Below are 16,837 nucleotides of genomic sequence, written 5' to 3'. Positions count from 1 at the left end.
CGCGAGAGCAAGGGCCGGCGGTGTGGGCCGTGGTGTTGGCGGACAGGGACGCAGGAGGACAGGGACCCGCAAGAAACAGAACGTCTGTGTGTGCACGTGTGGGGAGCCCAGGCGCCACAGCCTTTTGGTCCCCCGGGAACCGGGCTCCAGCCTAATAGAAACGTCGTCCCGGCTGGGTCCGGGCCCCCAGCAGCACACGCCTCCTCGCTCCGTGGGCCGCGGGTTTGGGAGGTTTCTCTGCGTGCTCGAGGTGGCCGCCCTGTGGCCCGACGCGCTCCCCACCGCTGGCCGGAGGCCGCGGTCTGGCGACCAGCAGGCCGGTGGCAGAGCCGCCCTGTGCCGTGGGCTCCCTGTGGGCACACACGCCCGCGTTTTCCTGTTTGCGTCCTCCCTGACCTCGGAAGCACTGATTGCCACCGAAGCCGTGGAGGAGAGTAAACGGCTGTCAGTTTCGGGGTCTTGAAGATAACTTTCCGCGACCCGGGTTGTAGATGGGAAGACGGGGAGGGGTGTCGGGGTGCACGCCGTGGGAGGACGCCAGCGCACAGACACGGGCCGCCCGCCGGGAGGCTGGTGGGGACGCCGTGGGGACGGAGAGCTCCGTGTGCCCCCCCAGGTCACGTGCTGCTGCCTGAGCCCCTGCAAGGCCTTCCTGCTGTTTGCGGGGACCGCGCACGGCTCGGTTGTCGTGTGGGACCTGAGGGAGGACTCCCGGCTCCATCGCTACCTGAGGCTCGGCGACTGCTGCTGGACGTTCAGGACGGCGACCTTCTCCACCGGTCAGTGACACCGCCAGACAGGCCGCGGCGGCTCCCAGGGACGTCCGAGTTTGGCGTGTATCGGTGGCGTCACCTCAGAGGGCAGGGTGTGTGTGACCTGAGCACAGGGTGCCGTGGACGCGCAGCCAGCGGCCAGCAGATGGCAGTGTTCTTCCTTGTTGAATTCCCAGATTCTGCATCGTCAGTGAAACGACTTTTGGTTTAAATTAGCTTGAGGAGTGCTGCAGGCACGCGGGCCCCATGGCTCGGTTCACTCCGGCTGGACTTGCCGGGACCCCCAGTGAGACCCCCTGAGTACTGCGTGCCACAGCTACCCACAGGCACGCAGCCACAGCCAGCCACAGCCCCACCGCCAAAACCAAGCAGCCGCACCCCTGGGGGGCTGGTGTCCTGGGGCTTGCTCCCCGAGTGCTTCGGAGAGCATCTGGTCAATGCCTGCCGCACCCTCCGCCCCCTCCAGGGTCACGCTGACCTCGCTGCTCCCGCCCCACCCCGTGCCCCGCTGCCCGGGCCGGTTTTCCGTCCTTGGCTTTGCTCTCGGCAGCTGTCACATAGACGGGGCCACACGGACGGCCTGGCGTCCGCGTCTGTAGGTGCCTCGTGGGGCTGACGCCGGTGGGAAGGGTCTCATAAAAACGTCCCCACGGCCGCGCCCGGCACGATGAACGCAGATGCGCAGTCCCTTAGAGCACGCCCTCCGTCTTCCTCTGCCATCTGAACGTCGTCCCCAGAGTGAGGGCCCAGCGGGCCGCGGGGCCTCCGACACGCACCCCGGGCGGCAGGGGCCGGTCGCAGCGCGGCGCTGGCCTCCGCGCCTGCCATCGAGGCGGCCTTTTGGGGACAGTGTGTCTTTTTTTGCATTTTCTTTCCTGAGTTCAAACCAACTCTTATTTTATTTCTTGCTTTAAAAAAAAATCTGTTTCTGTTCTGGGTCCTCAGTCCCGCGTGTGTCTGTGTGTCTTGTGTCCCCGGAGCGCGTGTGCCGCGGAGGGAGAGCGTCGTCGGCCGCGGTGCTGTCGCTGCTGGTCTCCATTTTCTTCCCACAGGGGCCTGGTGTGGGGCCTGGTGCCTCCCCCCGGACGCCCCGCCTTCAGTGCTGTGGGTCCCAGGAGCCCGTCGCTGCCGCGTGGCATGTCCAGTCCCTGGCGGGCGGCGGGGCTGCCGAGCCGGCCTGCGTGCTGAGCCCCTGCCACGCCGTCCGGGCCTCCCCGCCGGGGGAGCCCCACTGCCCCAGGTCCCGTGTCGCCTCCCGGCGCTGGCCGCCCCGGCACCGCCGAGGGCCCCCAGCCCTGCCCTGGGGGTTAGACTTTCTGTCGGGGCCCCGTTCCGTCTCAGGGACTCCCCCCTGCCCTGTGCGCTGGCCGGCTGGGGCTCCCGTCGCCCTTGTCACCGGCATTTGGGGCCTGTGGTGTCTGCCTCACGGTACAGCTGAAAGTGACTGACATGTGTAGCTTCGTTTGTGGGCCGCTGTGGCCTTGTGGCGCCTGAGGGCCCGTGTCCCCGGAGCAGCCCGCGCCTGGGGGCCCGTGTCCCCGGAGCAGCCCGCACCTGGGGGCCCGTGTCCCCGGGCAGCCCATATGTCCTTGCGCACACCGCCTGCACCTCTGTGCCTCGCTGCTTACACGCAGGGCTGTGTGCCTTCCACCGCAGATGGCGTCCTCACCCCGGTGAACCACCGCAGCCCCGTGCAGGCGGTGGAGCCGGTCTCAGCGTCCACCTACAAGAAGCAGAGTTTCGTGCTCTCGCCCTTCGCCGCTCAGGAAGGTGCGTGACCCCCGCCGTCCGTGGACCCGGTAAGTCCAGGCGCGAAGGGCGTGCGCCCCGTCTACCAGCCGTTTCTGTTTGTTTTCCCCAGAAATGTCGGGTTTGTCGTTCCACATCGCATCCTTGGATGAGGGCGGGGTTCTCAACGTGTGGGTGAGTGGGGGTGCGCCGGCACTCGGCGCACTTCAGCCCCGTGGCCAGCTGGCGTGCAGCGGTCGGGGGAGTGCGGGGGGCGCCCGGCTGAGGCGGGGCACCAGGCGGGACTGGACCACGGGGGCTCGTGCGGGATCCCGGGGAGGCAGGAGCCGTGTCAGGGCTGGAGGGCGAAGGGCGTTAGAAGGGCCGGCAGACCGTCCCCAGGGGTCTGGCCGTCGGCCCCTCGCGGGACAGAGTGAGAGGTCAAGCGAAAGGGGTTTCGACGTTTAACACACTGGTTGTGAAGTTAGCGACGATGTTCGAACACCTAATCTAGCACGCTGTCTTCATGAGAGCTGCGCTTTGCTTAGTTTCATAATTAAAAAATGTATTAATATTCATTTTCGATATTCTGTTTTTAGGTGGTTGTTGAATTACCAAAGGCAGATATTGCAGGTTCAATAAGTGATTTAGGTAACTATTAAATAAAAAACTAATTTTAGTCAATGTTTGCTAAGGTGGATAGATGAAAGATGCCAGTGACCGCTGTGAGAAATTAGTGGGCAGCTCCCGAGAAACGAACGTTAAAGCTACATATTCATGACTTTATCGACCAGCAGAACACCTCGGGCAACTACGGGATGTTTTGGCCGAGTGTTTCCCTTTCAGTGAGGTTCAGTAAGCTGTATTTCTGTCTGCATGACTCTGTTCTCTAGATGATGGTAGGGCCTCCCGGGTGGTTCCAAGCCCTGTCTGTGTGCATGAGATAAGGGGCTGGCCAAGAGCGCGGACCTCGGTTAGATTAGCCAGCAAGGTCCCTCCTCCACCCGCGGGTGCAGCGTCCTTGGAGCAAGCCAGGTCGGGCCTAGGCGCCGGGAAACGAGGGTGACGGACAGGCACCGCCTCTGGGAGCTGGATCGGAGGGGGCGCTCAGCCCGGGTCTGGCCCCGGCTCCCGGGGAGGCGGCCGCGGGCCCCCAGCCGTGCGGAGGAGAGGGCGGGCCGTGCGAGCAGAGCCCCTGCGCGTGCTCGCGGCAGCGACCGCTGTGACAGGCCCGCGCCCGTGTCAGCAGAGCGCGGCCCCTGCCGCCCCTGCCGCCCCTGCCGCCCCTGCCGCCCCTGCGCCCCTGCAAGTGCAGCCCGCCTGCTTCATCGGAGGCAGGACCTCGCCCACAATTTGGGCTTTACTGTACACACGTTTCTAGCTCCCCTCTTTGCAGTAATCACAAAAGAGGAGGATGCTATGGGGACTGGACAGGGGGTGCAGAGCCAGTGAACGGCCGAGGGTCGGGCCGCGGCGTCAGTGCTTGGGGGGGTCGCGAGGAGGGCGGGGACCCCGAGCGCGCAGAGCCGGCAGGCGGTGCCGGGGTCGTCCGCAGAGGGTGCAGCCACGCGCTTCTGCCGGGGCTCGAGGCCCCTTCAGTCCTGACCTGTTTCTGCGCAGTGCGCTGCGCTCATCTCACCAAATCGAAACAGGCCAGGGCTTCTCGGGCTTGACCCCACCAGCCTTTCCCACAGGGCCGTGAGCCACAGGCTCTTGTCACCCCGGGCGGTCTTCAGGAGGAGCCCTTCCTGCGGCAGGAAGGCCCCTCCTCATTCTGCGCTCAGATGCCGGAAAGGGAGGCCGGCACCTGTGATCAGACTCGGGATTTCTCCGTTTGCAGGGCTGCTGCCTGGCGGGAGGATAAAGTTAGTGCACAGCGCCGCGATTCACCTGAGTGACAGGTAAGACCTGCCACCCCGAGCTCAGCCATCCCCCCTCAGGCTCCAGGGCCGTCTCCCACAGAAGGCGGGGGCAGTGGTGGCCGCATGCGTGGTCGGCGGACGGTCAGGTTGGCAGTGAGGACCCAGCTTCCCACGCCTGTTCTTGCTAAACAGTTTATGATGAACGAGTCAGTGCGAAAGGTCGCCAGGTACAGAGCTGACGGGTTTTTTTTTTTGGATTAAAATATTTTCCATCTTACAAATCGGTTCTATTTTGACTATTTTTCACCAATTATTGATATAGCCCTGAACTTAAACATAGGTAAGTTTCAAAAAACCAGAAACGTTGACATGAAAGTTTAAGTCAGAAGTTTTGATTTCTGCTTTTACTCATATAACTTAACATGACATAAAAAATCTTAAACATACAAATACCACTTGCGGTACTTGTATGTTGCATGTTACTTTCTGGAAGAAACCTTTTCTTGTCATTTACTGCAGTCAGGGCCTAACGCACAGTATGAGATTTGCCCTTGACAAAAATGTGGCCTTAGCCTGAGTCCTGCTGATCAGCCGCAGCACCTGTGGCCACAGTGCCCATGGGCAGTGATGAGCTCGCACCAGCGTCTAGACGGCAGGTCACTTGCGGTTGATTTAAATACAGCTAACACAGCGTAGGTTACGTATAAAAACTTGTGTAGTGCAGAGAGCCAGCCACAGGTGCGGCCTGGGCCGGCCCGAGACTTGCAGCTGCTGCAGGGCGGCTCCCTGTGGGGTTTAGTGCAGGGTTTCCGTGGTGACCCCTCAGGATCGACGCCTGGAAGTGGGGGAGGCGCAGACGTGGCCGTGAGCCGCCACGCGGGCCACAGCCAGCCGCCCGGCCCCGGGAGCTCCGGCCTGAACGGCTCTCCAGGGCGCCCTCGCCGGGCCTCCGTGCCCTCTCCCCCGTCGGTCACTGAACCTGGGCGTCCCCGGAGGGAGGGCGACCTTGGGTGGTGGCGTGTGGCCTTGTCCACGGTGGATGTGCCACGTGCACGGACTGCTCCGCCGGGGCATGGAGGTGGCAGGCGGGAGCTCGGAGGGGGCGACCGGTTGGGGGATGGAGTGGAACGGTGGCTTCTTGGAGGGGGGTCACCTGAGCTGGGACCTAGGCACGGAGCGTGCTCTGGGCAGAGGGGGCAGTGCATAGGGAGCCCCGAGGAGGAAGAGGCAGGGGGTTTGCTGTCGAGAGGGCTGGGGACGCGTCCGTGGCCAGACCCTGAGTGTTTGCTGACCTGAAGGGTTTCGACAGCTACAGGACTTAAGGCAGGGAGTGGTAGGTTGCCTTGCAATTCAGAATGATCAACTCGACAGTGATCTGACGTTGGAGCAGAGGAAGGGAAGCTGTCATGCTGGTCTTTGGAAAGGTCAGGGTCCGAGCCCAGAGGACAGTCATGGGTGTGGGGTGGATTTCAGTCAAAGGGCGGAACTGACTGGGTTCCAGGAACAGCGAGAGGGAGGGGCCCACCTCACCCAGGTGTCTGGCTGGGCTTCCGGGTCCCACCCCTGAGATGAGGACTAGGGGGGAAGGAGAGGGTTGTGGCGGCCGCAGGATGTGGTCAGCCTGGGGTGAGCGTGTGCGTGGAGGTGAGGAGGCAGGCAGCCCCCCAGGAGGGAGCCAGGCTGCGGGCCCAGACCTGGAGGTCCCCAGCCGATAGGTCCCAAGTGTGGTGTGAGAGAGAGGCTGGATTCCTGATTGTGACGAGGGAGGTGGCCCTCGCCTGTTAGGGTGCCTACACCAGGTGAGGCAGGACACCCGACACCCGACACTAAACTGAGTAGAGTTTTTAACAAGACAGGAGAATTCGTGAGGCTGGAGTGGGGAGTCAGCGGGCAGCTTCTGCGTGCTGTGCAGACCGGGCTCTCGGGCTGTGCGGCTCCAGCTCACACAAGACCGGTGGCGCCTCGGGCTCGCCTCAGGCAGGGAGCAAGGAGCAAGGCTCTTGCACAGGACGGTGGCCGTCGCCACCCCTTCGGGCAGAGGCGGGCAGAGCGGAAGACTCGAAATCCCACTGGGGGCTGGCAGCCGCAGACAGTGGCCCCGCAGGCACAGCGGTGACCTTCAGGGACAGCAGTCTGGGGAGCGGACACGTCCGCAGGCCGGGCTCACAGGGCTCACACGGGGAGGCCCACAGAGAGAGGTTCCAGGGACGGCGTCTCCATGGCACGGCACAGAGGCTCAGCATCCCGAGAATGCGAGAGAAGCGTGCGCTCCAAAGGGCAGTTCTAGAAATGCAACTTGTCCGCGAAAGGTAACAGGTAGTGAACGGTTAGATTAGGCCTAGCTGAAGAAAGAGTCGGTGAACGGGAGGACAGAGCCGAAGAAGTTATCGGAAGCACAGGAACAGAGAAACGGGAAACGGCGAAGCGCGGCGTGGCCCCCGGCAGGTCCGGCGGCGGTGCGCGGTCGCGGGCGGCGTGTCGTCGGGGCCCTCACCGTTCCCCTGTCGGCCGTGTGTTTTTTTCCAGCCTTTCCCGTAAAGGTGACGCGCTTTGGGGGGCCACACAAACCCTGAATGTTAAGTTTCTGCCTTCGGACCCTAACCACTTCATCGCTGGCACCAACATGGTGGGTAACATTTCAAACTTCATTCTGTGCCTCTTCTTCCCTCGAATTGCTTGACAGATGTCTTCATTAAAGGTCGACTTACTGTTTGCTTTTATTATAACGTCGTTTAAAGTGTTTCGAGAATAATAGCTGAATCCAACCTTGTTCGTCACCCCGTTTAGTCACCGTGAGTCTTCTTGTTACCAGGGTCTCATAAGCCATGGCACCAGGCAAGACTTGAGAGTGTCTCCCAAATCGTTCAAACCCCAGCAGCACAGCATGAGACCAGTAAAAGTGAATGTGATTGATTTTTCACCGTTTGGAGAGCCGATATTCTTGGTAAGAGCGTCTGCCTTTTAAAGCGCCGATTCCGTGTGGACGGCAGAACGCGGGCCGTGACCCACGTGCCGGCGCGTGTAGCCGTGTGGTCCCTGGCGCACGCCGGGGCGGGCGGCTCTGGCCCTCGCGCCTCGGTCTCCGAGGGCCCTGTCGGTGCACGTCATTCCACGTGGCTGCTGAACGGGTCGTCTTGAACGTCTTCTTTTGACACAATTCCTATCGCATAGGAAAGTTGCAAGCACAGCACGAAGGGGCGCCCGGCCCGGCCCCCGGTCTGCTCTGCCCTGGAGTGCACGCAGCCTCCCGGTCACTCACCCTCACCCGTGCTGCTGTCGAGTATGTGAAGGATGAAATATTTTAAGTAAAAAGGAATTAGAAGCTTCTCTTTCTAAGCTGAGAATCGGATCTTTTACTCAGCCAGCTAAGTTTTGTTTTACGGAAATTCCAAACCAAGGGGGCATATGACTATGTCATTGGTGCGAGTATATGTAACTTTTTTTAAAGATGGCTTGTTTATCTTTATGGAACCAGTCTTAATGGCCTGTACGTGAATCGGTGATACTCGGCTTTCTTAAAAATAAACACCTATTTGCGTATGTACTGAATTCGTTGACCGTTAGCCATTTTGGGGAGGAGGAGGTGGTGCAAAATGTGTGAGAACCTCCGAGGTAAATGCTCATCTGTGCAGTTCGTGCAAACAGATTTCCTGTTGCAGTTTTGTTGGGAAAACAAAAATAAACCTTGTTTTTTGTTTTTTTGGGTTTTTTTGCTGTGCACACCGAAGATAGCTAATGCTCATACACATTCCCTAGCTGCTGAGACTGGGTACAGAAGGAAAAAGGGTCAACACCCCCGCCTCCTCCCGCCCCACAGGCCGGCTGTTCCGACGGAAGCCTCCGGCTGCACCAGCTGGCGTCCGACTGCCCGCTCATGCAGTGGGGCCACAGCACCGGGGGCCGCGCCGTCACGGGCCTGCAGTGGTCGCTGACCAGGCCTGCCGTGTTCCTGGTCCAGGATGACGCGTCCTGTGTCTATGTCTGGGACCTCCTGGAAAGCACTTTGGGCCCCGTGGCCAAGCAGCTCATCTCTCCAGACAAGTAAGTTCCGTCTTCAGACTTACAGATGTAACTAGTATTTTAAAAAACACGTCACGCTGTTTCTCATTTAGCCCAGAGTGGTGCAGATCACGGAATTCGTACCGTCTCCCCCTCCCAGTGCGGCCCGTCCAGCGCGTAGCTGAGGGACGTGCGAATCCCCCGCCAGCTTCTGTCACGTGGGCCCCAGCGAGGGCGCCCCCCGCCCAGAGAGCGTCACACGCCGCGGGCCTCCGCGTGGGCTCGCGGACACCGCCCACGCGGACACCCACCCGGACGTGGGGCGTGGGCGTGGCCGCAGACGCCTCCTCGTCGTGTTTTGTTAATCACAAGTCGAAACACTCGTCACAGCTGTCCTCGGGAGGGTCCTCTCCTGACCCTGTTTTGTCTGTCATCTGTCTTTTTTCTGAGATTTTACATTTCAGTAGTTCTCCTCCTGCGAAGGCTTGTAACAGCCTGGGGGCACGAGGGACCAACCAACTGTGAAATTGATCAAAAACAAAATAGTTTGGCACAGTATTAGAGACACACCAGTAAGATCTGAAAAAATTAAGAATTGCATTTATTTAGTTCAAGCACTAGGTATATACATTGTTTTAATTATTTAAAAAAAATACATCGTCAAAATCCAGACTGACTCACGGATAAACACATAATACACCTGCAAATTATTCCTAAAAGCTTGTCAGTTGATCAATAAGACAAATGTTCACTGAGCACCAACTATGCACCTGGCCCCAGTCCGGGCACCAGGGTGCACCGTGACCCGGCGGTTGGGCACGTCCTGGCGGGGCGAGGTGGGTGACGACAAAACTGAGCGAGTCAGCAGGCCCCACGGTGCGTGACCCCGAGAGCCGAGCCGGGCGGGTCGGGGGTGTGGGCAGGAGGGGGCCGGGGCTTCAGATGGGCAGGAAAGGACAGTCCTACTGGGAGGAGACGTGTGGGCAAAGACTTGGAAGCGGGGGTCTCGGGACAGGCCAAGCCCACCAGGCCCGGGGCAGACTGCTGGGCAGGGGCCCGGAGGGGGGCCGGGGCCGCGGGGCCCTGGCGGTCAGTGTGTCCGCATCTGGGGAGCGGAGGCTGGGCTAAGGCCCCTCCAGGCAGGAGCGGTGCCCAGGCAGAGGGGGCAGGGCAGAGGCTCGTGGTGCGGCCTGACGTCGTGCCTGGACGCCTGTCTCGGGGCCAGCCACGGCCTCTGAGTCCGAGGACCAGCGCTCACGGGGAGCGCTCAGGCCCCTGCAGCTGTAAAGAGGAGCGGGAGAAACTCGCCGAGCTCGCAGGAGTCAGTGAGAGGCCCTCGCGCCGAGGCCTGGGAGCGGGCGGGCGTCCAGCATGCCGGGAGCAGGCGCTGCTTGGGGCCACTGCGGGACGGTGGCCACGGGGTGCGGAGCCCAGACTTGGGGTGCGTTCTGCCCTCGTTGCTCAGATTCTGTGGGCCGCACTGCCCCAGAGGGGCTCGGCCAGGGAGGTGGGCACCTGGGGTGTGGGCACACGTTTACGGGGTGCCGGCCGCAGTCAGGCCTGGACGCTCCCGACCTCGCGGAGAAGAGGGGAAGGGTGCGGGAGGTGCTGTGGGGCTCAGCGTGGCTACAGCTGTCACCAGCATGTGGTCACATGATCCCTGGACACCCGGGGCCGCCGACCGAGTCCGCAGGGTCAGGGACCAGGGAGGCCTCCCGGCCGACGGCACTGAGCTGAATCCTAAAGGGCGGTGGAGGTGCCCAGACGGGGAGAGAGTGCGGAGAGGTGCGGCTGGGAGCCGGGGTCTGGCCACGTCAGCAGGACGGACACAGTGAGACGGGAGACGGGGTCGGTCGGGGCCGCGGGGCCGCGGCGTGGCACGGGCCAGGTCGGGGCCGTTGGGGTGGACGGCGTTACCGGTCGCCAGAAGGAGCAGGCCGGGCGGACAGGTCTGGAGCCCAGGGCCCTGGGCTGGGGACCCGGAGGGGCCACTGCCTGGCACGAGGCAGCACGTCCTCGGCCCTTCCCCGTGGCGGCCAGCAGCAGTCAGGAGACCCAGCAGACCTCGCGCTCAGAGGCGAGCTGTCCACACAGTCGCTACAGACTCGCGTGCCCACACCTGTGCTCCGACCTTCCTTGGACTGTCACGGCGACCCGGGAGGCTCAGGCTCACAGCGTCTGTGCTTGCTGCTTTCAGGCTGGTGGCCATGGTGGTCGTGGGCGAACCGGAGAAGACCGGCGGCAGCTCCCCAGCCCTGGTGCTGGCCAGGGCGTCCGGCGGCCTGGAGGTGCAGCAGCTGCGGAGAGAGTGGGCCGCGCCGGGGGCCGACGAGCGGGAGCGGCTGCGGCTGCTTCTGCAGGAAGCTCTTTAGGGGGCTGCGGGGCGGGGGCCCCCCACGTGCTCGGGGAGCCCGCGGAGATGGAACAGCGTTCTGTACAGAACCCAGGCGACGAGGGTGCCGCTCCCACGCGCCCAGCAAATAAAGCGCTGCTCCGCGGCGGACCCGATCAGAGGACAGGCTCGCCCCGCGCGCTCTGCTCTGAGCCCGTTTCTGCTCGCGCTTCGAGCAGCCTGGAGTTGTCAGGGGTGGCACCTGACTTCACGTGGCCCGCCACGCAGACATGTGTTAGTGAGCGGCTCTGCCGCGCAGCGGTGGGCATGCGGCCTTTCCCAGGGCGGAGCCTCCTCGGCCCTTGTCCCCGGCGCCAGGGCGGCCACGCCAGCGCCTGGTGCACAGTGGGCGCTCCGCGGTGTCATCACGCACGGGGCGGGGACCGTCCGTGCTCCTCCCGCGTGTCGGAGGCTGAGCCGCCCACCGGGAGAGCTGGTCTCCTCGCTCCAGGCCTGTCCCGGGAGCCAGCCCCGGCCGCACGATGGACCCGCACCCGCTGGAGAGCACGCGGGGCCCCGTCCGCCTCGGGTCGGCTCCCAGGGGCCCCCAGAGAGTGAGGGCGCTGCCGTCCACGCTGTGCCTGCAGCTACTGGAGTCCCCGCGGCCCGGGAGGATGTGGGCCCGCTGGCGGCTTTGCCGAGGGTCCCCCACGGGCCTCCGCGCAGAGGGACGTAACCTGTCTCCACAGCCAGCGGCGTGTCCGCTGCCCCACGTTTTCCTTCGGTGCTCGGTTTCCCGCGGGGACAAAGCTCCCGTTCCCAGGCGCTCCGGGGTGCCGTTGGGCCGCCTGCCAGTCCGAGACGCTGGCGCGGCACACGCATGACGGGGGCGCCCCCCCTGGCCCGGCGCCTCCGAGCCGGTCCGCAGGGCGGCCTCTGCGGGGGTCGCTGGTGCGGAGGCGCCCAGGGCCCCTGCACGTCCGTCCGCAGCTCCAAGCCGCTGTGCAGGCCCGGCGTGGCCGCAGGGTGGACCTGACGGGCGCGGAGCTGGGCACGCGGGCTCCGGGCCCCACGCTACGACGAGGGCGCCTCGCCTCCCCGCCCTTACCGGTGACGGCTGTCCCGCCTCACCTGGGGCTAAGTGAGATTCGGGGACACGTGCTTCCTTGGCCTTCCTGACAAGGCGGCCAGAGTCCCAGGCCAGCCGGGCGGCAGCCTCGCTTCGCGCCTGTCCTACCGGGGCCACTGTGGCCCCGCGTCCCGAAGCGGGCTCGGCGGTGCCGGGTCCCAGCCCCTGCGTGTGTCTGCGGGACCCTGGAGGGCCACGGCTCCTGGAAGAGACTAGCTCGCCAGTATCAAACGTCCCCCTGGGTTCTCGTCAGTCTGATTTCTGAGTTTCCCTTTATACCGATTCTCCACACACACACGTTCGTGAGTCTGTGGCGGTGTGACCGCCCCTGCGGGGACACTTGGAACAGGAAGCAGGGCGGGCTCCCTGGCATCCGGAGCCGTCGAGGCTGCCGTGCACATGGAGCTGCAGCCGTCTGTGGCTCAGGCTCGCGGGGGGGGACCCGGTGGGGCCGGGTCTCCAGCATCGCCAATGCTGGGAGCCCGAAGCCCGCCGCCAGTGGGGGTGCGGGGGGCCCAGCCGCCCCCCAGAGGCTGTTAGGTGTGGCCGCTCTGTGCCGTAGCGGGCGTCGCGGGCCGGCCTGGGCAGGTGGGGAGCCCTGGCCCGGGAGCCTGCAGCCTGCGGCCCCTTCTGCCTCTGTCACCGCGGGGCTGAGCTCCAAGTCACCGTGGCAGGAGCTGGAAAACGCTTTCTTTCCAAGTGTCACCAGGTAACTTGGTGCAACAGGTAGAAGGTTAAGAGAAGCCTGCCTTTCGTGTGAAGAAGGAAACCCAGACGGCATCGTTTGCTTCAGACGCTTCCTGAAAACACTTGTATGAACAGCAGTTACTTGGCGAGCCCACGTTGAGGGCAGTACAGCCTCTCAGCACAGCCGGCTCTGAGACCCTCTCCAGCCGTGGCCGCCACCCCACACTGTCGCAACCCCACCCCGACCCCACCGCACACCAGCACCCATCCCGGCCCAGACCTGGCCTCTGAAACAGCCGCCGTTGGCCTCACTCCCCGAGACGTCCGTCCCCGGGTTCCACGAGGTGACACACGCTCGGCGTCCCACAGGGTGGCTTCAGCGGCGTTTCCGGGGAGGGCACACTCTACCAGTGACCTGCTTCCGTTACTCTCCAGCTCCCGCATTTGCTAGGCACGGGAGCCTTCTCTCCGCCCTGAGGAAGTGGACGGAAGACCCCAGACCCCACTGAGCAAAGCAGGGCCTGCCCGTGGCCCCCAGGGGATGCGCAGTGCAGCCAGGGGTGCAGGGGTGGGGCTCGGGCGGCAGTGGGGGGCACAGTGACTAGCGCACGGTCCTGAGAGGGACTCAGTGGTCCCCCGTCCCCCGCCCACCCACTGCCCTCTCCTCCCACCCCGAGATCACTTTTCGCTGTATTCGCCTGAATGCTGTGCCCGTATGTCAGTATAGGAAAGTATCAGTGCTATTCATTTTAGGTGTGAGTTTTAAAAACACCATGTACCTGGATGATTGATCGATTGCTGCAGGTGACATCCGACATTACTTTGTGTTAGTTCCGGGCGCACAGCGTCGTGGGTAGACATTTCTGTAGCTTGCGGAGTGATCGCCCCGTTGCTCAGGTAAGCAAGCACCTGGCGCCCTTCGCATCCCGGACCATCTACACCCTTCGTCCCCTCCTTTCCCAGCCAGCCACCGGCCTCCCTCCCACTTGGAGACCCTCAGTTTGTTCCCTGTATCTGAGTCTCTGGGTCTTGTTTTTAGGTGTAATCTGAAATTTATTCTTCAACAGAGAAATTAACGTAGTCATGACTTGAAATCACATCTGATTTAAATACCCTCTCATCGTTTTAACCGTGGCAGGCTCTTTTTTCTGTTGTTATAGGAGGTTTTCTTTCCTTTAGTTTTCTCTGTGTGTCAGAAGCAACGTTTGCTTTCTTCAGTGCTAAGTAGTGACCACTTCGTAGTTTTTAAGGCATCTGTGAGCCAGTGTTTCCTTAAATAGTGGTGTTGACGGGGGAGTGGCATCTCTGAATCCCCTTCTGCTGGAACACACACGGCTCCGCGAGCTCTCCACCTCTGCCGGTGTGAGTGACCCTCGCTGTGCGATGCCCGCTTACGTAAGTCGATGCGTTACGGAAGGGGAAGAAGATGCCAAGTATGGGACAGGCCGTCAGGGGGAAGTGTCTCGCATACACCTGAAAATTTGTTCCCACGAAAGACCTCCTGTTCGAGCATTGTGTGTGTGCCCTGCACACAAATACAGAAACTGGACTCTAACTTTCTGAGGCTGGGCCTTACACGTCCCCAGCTCCCACCGCGCTAAACCCAGAGGACTAGGGGGGGCTTTCCATGCCGGCGGACGGACGGGGGACGATACACGCAGCCCGCAGGACGCAAGAATCTGCGCAATTATGAGCCACTTTACAAGGGGGCCTCGGTGTACTGCGTGACTTTAAGTCTGAAAGGATTGTAATTATGCTATTGTTTGAAAATCGCAGCCGTCACATTCGTAAGGGTAATTACTTAAACTGTGGGAGCGTGTGTTTTTGAGGCGTACCAGTTCCTGTGCTTTCTCAGAGCTAGCCACCCACGACCTCCCACACAGGAGGATGTGGAGCCCCCAACCTCGGAGAAGAGACCGGTCTGACCTGGTCTGTGGTTTCTAACTGCGCCCAATGTTTATCTTCCCTGTTGATCCTTCTGCTCCGTGGGCTGAATGCAATCAAAGAAGGTGCCAGTAATTGCGGGGGGGGGGGGGGGGCTGTGTCTGGCAGCCTGCCGGTCTGGCTCTGTCCCAGGCGGGCAGGGGGGGGGCTCTTTTCACCAGCGAGGGGACCCCCTGCTGTCCCCTGCCTGCCCCACTTTCCGTTAAGCCTTCAGCGAAGAGAAAGGACGTGAGAGTCCTTTTCTTTCCATGTTCCAAAGAACGCTTTTCTGTATAAAAGATGCCCCAAATCCTTTGTCAGGTCCACAAGCAAGCAGAGCCACGTGGCGGAGGGCGCCCACCGCCCCCAGAGCCCCACAGCCGCGTCCCCATCACCCAAGATCAAAGACCTGCGTCCCGAGGACCGTGGTGGGTGGGGGTCGGGCCTAGACCAGATGCGCCCAGGGCGGCTGTGACGCTGCGTCCCTCAGGCACCAGGCGGGCAGCGAGCGGGGCTTGGGGGGGGGCAGGGGGAGGGGCGGCGGGGGGGGGGGGGCAGCCTGCGGGGCCAGCGCGTGTGGCAGGAGAGGAGCCACCGCGGCCCGGCGAGCGGGCGCCCACCTGCCCAGCGTCTGGGGTGCTTGCGGGGTGCCCGGAACCCCGTGCACCCGCTCCCGCGCTTTGAGCCGTGGGGTGCCTGGCTGGTGTGCGCCCTGGCGCAGCACGAACGCGTCCTCGTTTGCATGAAGAGGCGGAGGGCGGGGGATTCGCTCAGCCGGGAAGCACGGGGACCCTGTCCGCGCCCTGGCACCGGCCTGCACGGGGGAGGGGCGCCGGCCGCGGGGCTCAGCCCGACCCTCTGGCTCTGGGGCCTGTCAGGACCGCCCCCGCCCCCCCCCCCAGTCCCTACGCCTCAGGCGTCCCTGGTGCAGGGCGAGGCCTGTGGGGCGCGAGGCCTGCGGGGGTGGGGGGCGGGGCCACGGCGAGGCCTGCGGGGGTGGGGGGCGGGGCCACGGCGAGGCCTGCGGGGTGGGGGGCGGGGCCGCGGCGAGGCCTGCGGGGTGGGGGGCGGGGCCGCGGCGAGGCCTGCGGGGTGGGGGGGCGGGGCCACGGCGAGGCCTGCGGGGTGGGGGGCGGGGCCACGGCGAGGCCCGCCGCCGTCCTCCACGGGGGGCGGGGGGAGGGGTTTCAGCAGCGCGTCATGTCCTTCTTGAAACGAGGCAGTTTACCTGCCTGTGGCTGTGGTTAGGGCCATGACACACACACACACAGAGAAACACGCACGCACACAGGTGCACACGCACACGCGCGCTCAGCCTGCCCCACGCGCAGGGGCTCGGCCTCCGTGGAGCTGGGTGGCGAGTGCGGGGTGCCCGCCGCGGGGCTGCCGGGTGCCACGGTCCAGCCACCGCCAGCCGCTCCAGCGCAGTGTCTCGTCAGGCGCGTAGGGGCCAGGGGGGCGGGGGGTGCTTCCGAGGCCATGACGCACCAGGCCCCCCCCCCATGGAGGCCACGCGTCCAGGTGTGCAAGCACTCGCTGAGGTGTTCGCGTGCGGCATGCTCACGGGCGTTTTAAAAGGCGCGTCGACGCCGTGGTCAGCGGCTACGGCCAGTAGCGTCCACTTCCCGGCACGCCTTCCCTTCCCTGGACAGCACGGCCCTTCCGGCCTCCGGGAACGCCGGCCAACGGACACGGCAGCGACCTCGCCAGGGTCCCCATGCGCCTGGCGCCCGAGCTCCTCCGACGGCTCCAGCCGGACTCGGTCCGGAGTCCAGGCGGCCGCGTGGCTCTGGGCACAGCCGGGCAGCGGAGCGGGGCCCGCTCCGGGTGGTGTGGACACAGCACCGAGCCGCCCCACACCCCTGACCGGACACAGCACCGAGCCGCCCCACACCCCTGACCGTGCAGGGCGGGCGTCCACCCCGCTCCCTGGCCCATGCGGCCGTCCGCCCTGCACCCCCGTCGCCGGCCCGTGCCAGGGCCTGCGGTGCACAGGAAGAGGCCTCGTGGCCTCGTTCCCAGGGGACCAGCGCTGTGAGTGGGCGGAGCACGAGGTGCAGCGGGGGAGGCCTGGCCCTGGCTCCGTGTGGGTCACTGCCCTCCGCTCTCCGCCCAGCCCTCGGGGGTCGCTCAGCCACCCCAGCCCGAGGGGGCTGGAAGCCAGCAGTGCTGTTTGCTGACTCGGGACAGACGTGCTCGGTGCCTTTTCATACTGTGCCAAAACAATCCTCCGTTTACACAAACGACCGTAAGAGTATTTTCATTAAAGAGAACAGGTTCCCATTCCCACCAGATACAACGCTGCGTCCAGTGGCCTGAGGACCAGGGGCCTCCTGGAGGCAGGGGGCAGGCCTGCTGGGTGGGGGGGCTGCAGTGCCCTCGGTGGGCAAGGGGCACGGGCGCC

General features: G+C 63.9%; 1 protein-coding gene across 8 annotated transcripts in view; it reads left to right on the top strand.

Moving 5' to 3' along the window:
• The window catches only part of DYNC2I1 (dynein 2 intermediate chain 1), a 43,251-nt gene extending 28,918 nt beyond the window's left edge, over nucleotides 1-14,333 (top strand). For 7 of the 8 annotated variants that reach the window (XM_016160948.2, XM_016160940.2, XM_036230586.1 and 4 more), the window contains 9 exons: nucleotides 617-779; nucleotides 2,430-2,543; nucleotides 2,635-2,696; nucleotides 3,101-3,152; nucleotides 4,342-4,402; nucleotides 6,890-6,989; nucleotides 7,176-7,307; nucleotides 8,181-8,404; nucleotides 10,560-14,333. In XM_016160948.2, coding sequence (XP_016016434.2) covers nucleotides 617-779; nucleotides 2,430-2,543; nucleotides 2,635-2,696; nucleotides 3,101-3,152; nucleotides 4,342-4,402; nucleotides 6,890-6,989; nucleotides 7,176-7,307; nucleotides 8,181-8,404; nucleotides 10,560-10,734 — 1,083 coding nt within the window. In that variant the 3' untranslated portion in view covers nucleotides 10,735-14,333. The remainder of the gene's footprint in view (nucleotides 1-616; nucleotides 780-2,429; nucleotides 2,544-2,634; nucleotides 2,697-3,100; nucleotides 3,153-4,341; nucleotides 4,403-6,889; nucleotides 6,990-7,175; nucleotides 7,308-8,180; nucleotides 8,405-10,559) is intronic. The other variant, XR_004953987.1, reaches the window with a different exon arrangement.
• Nucleotides 14,334-16,837: the final 2,504 nt, after the last annotated feature.

Source organism: Rousettus aegyptiacus, unplaced genomic scaffold (assembly GCF_014176215.1).
Source record: "Rousettus aegyptiacus isolate mRouAeg1 unplaced genomic scaffold, mRouAeg1.p scaffold_m13_p_13, whole genome shotgun sequence".
Lineage (NCBI taxonomy): Eukaryota > Metazoa > Chordata > Mammalia > Chiroptera > Pteropodidae > Rousettus > Rousettus aegyptiacus.
Note: the sequence above shows the minus strand (reverse complement) of the source record. Positions and strands in the feature narration are given on the sequence as shown.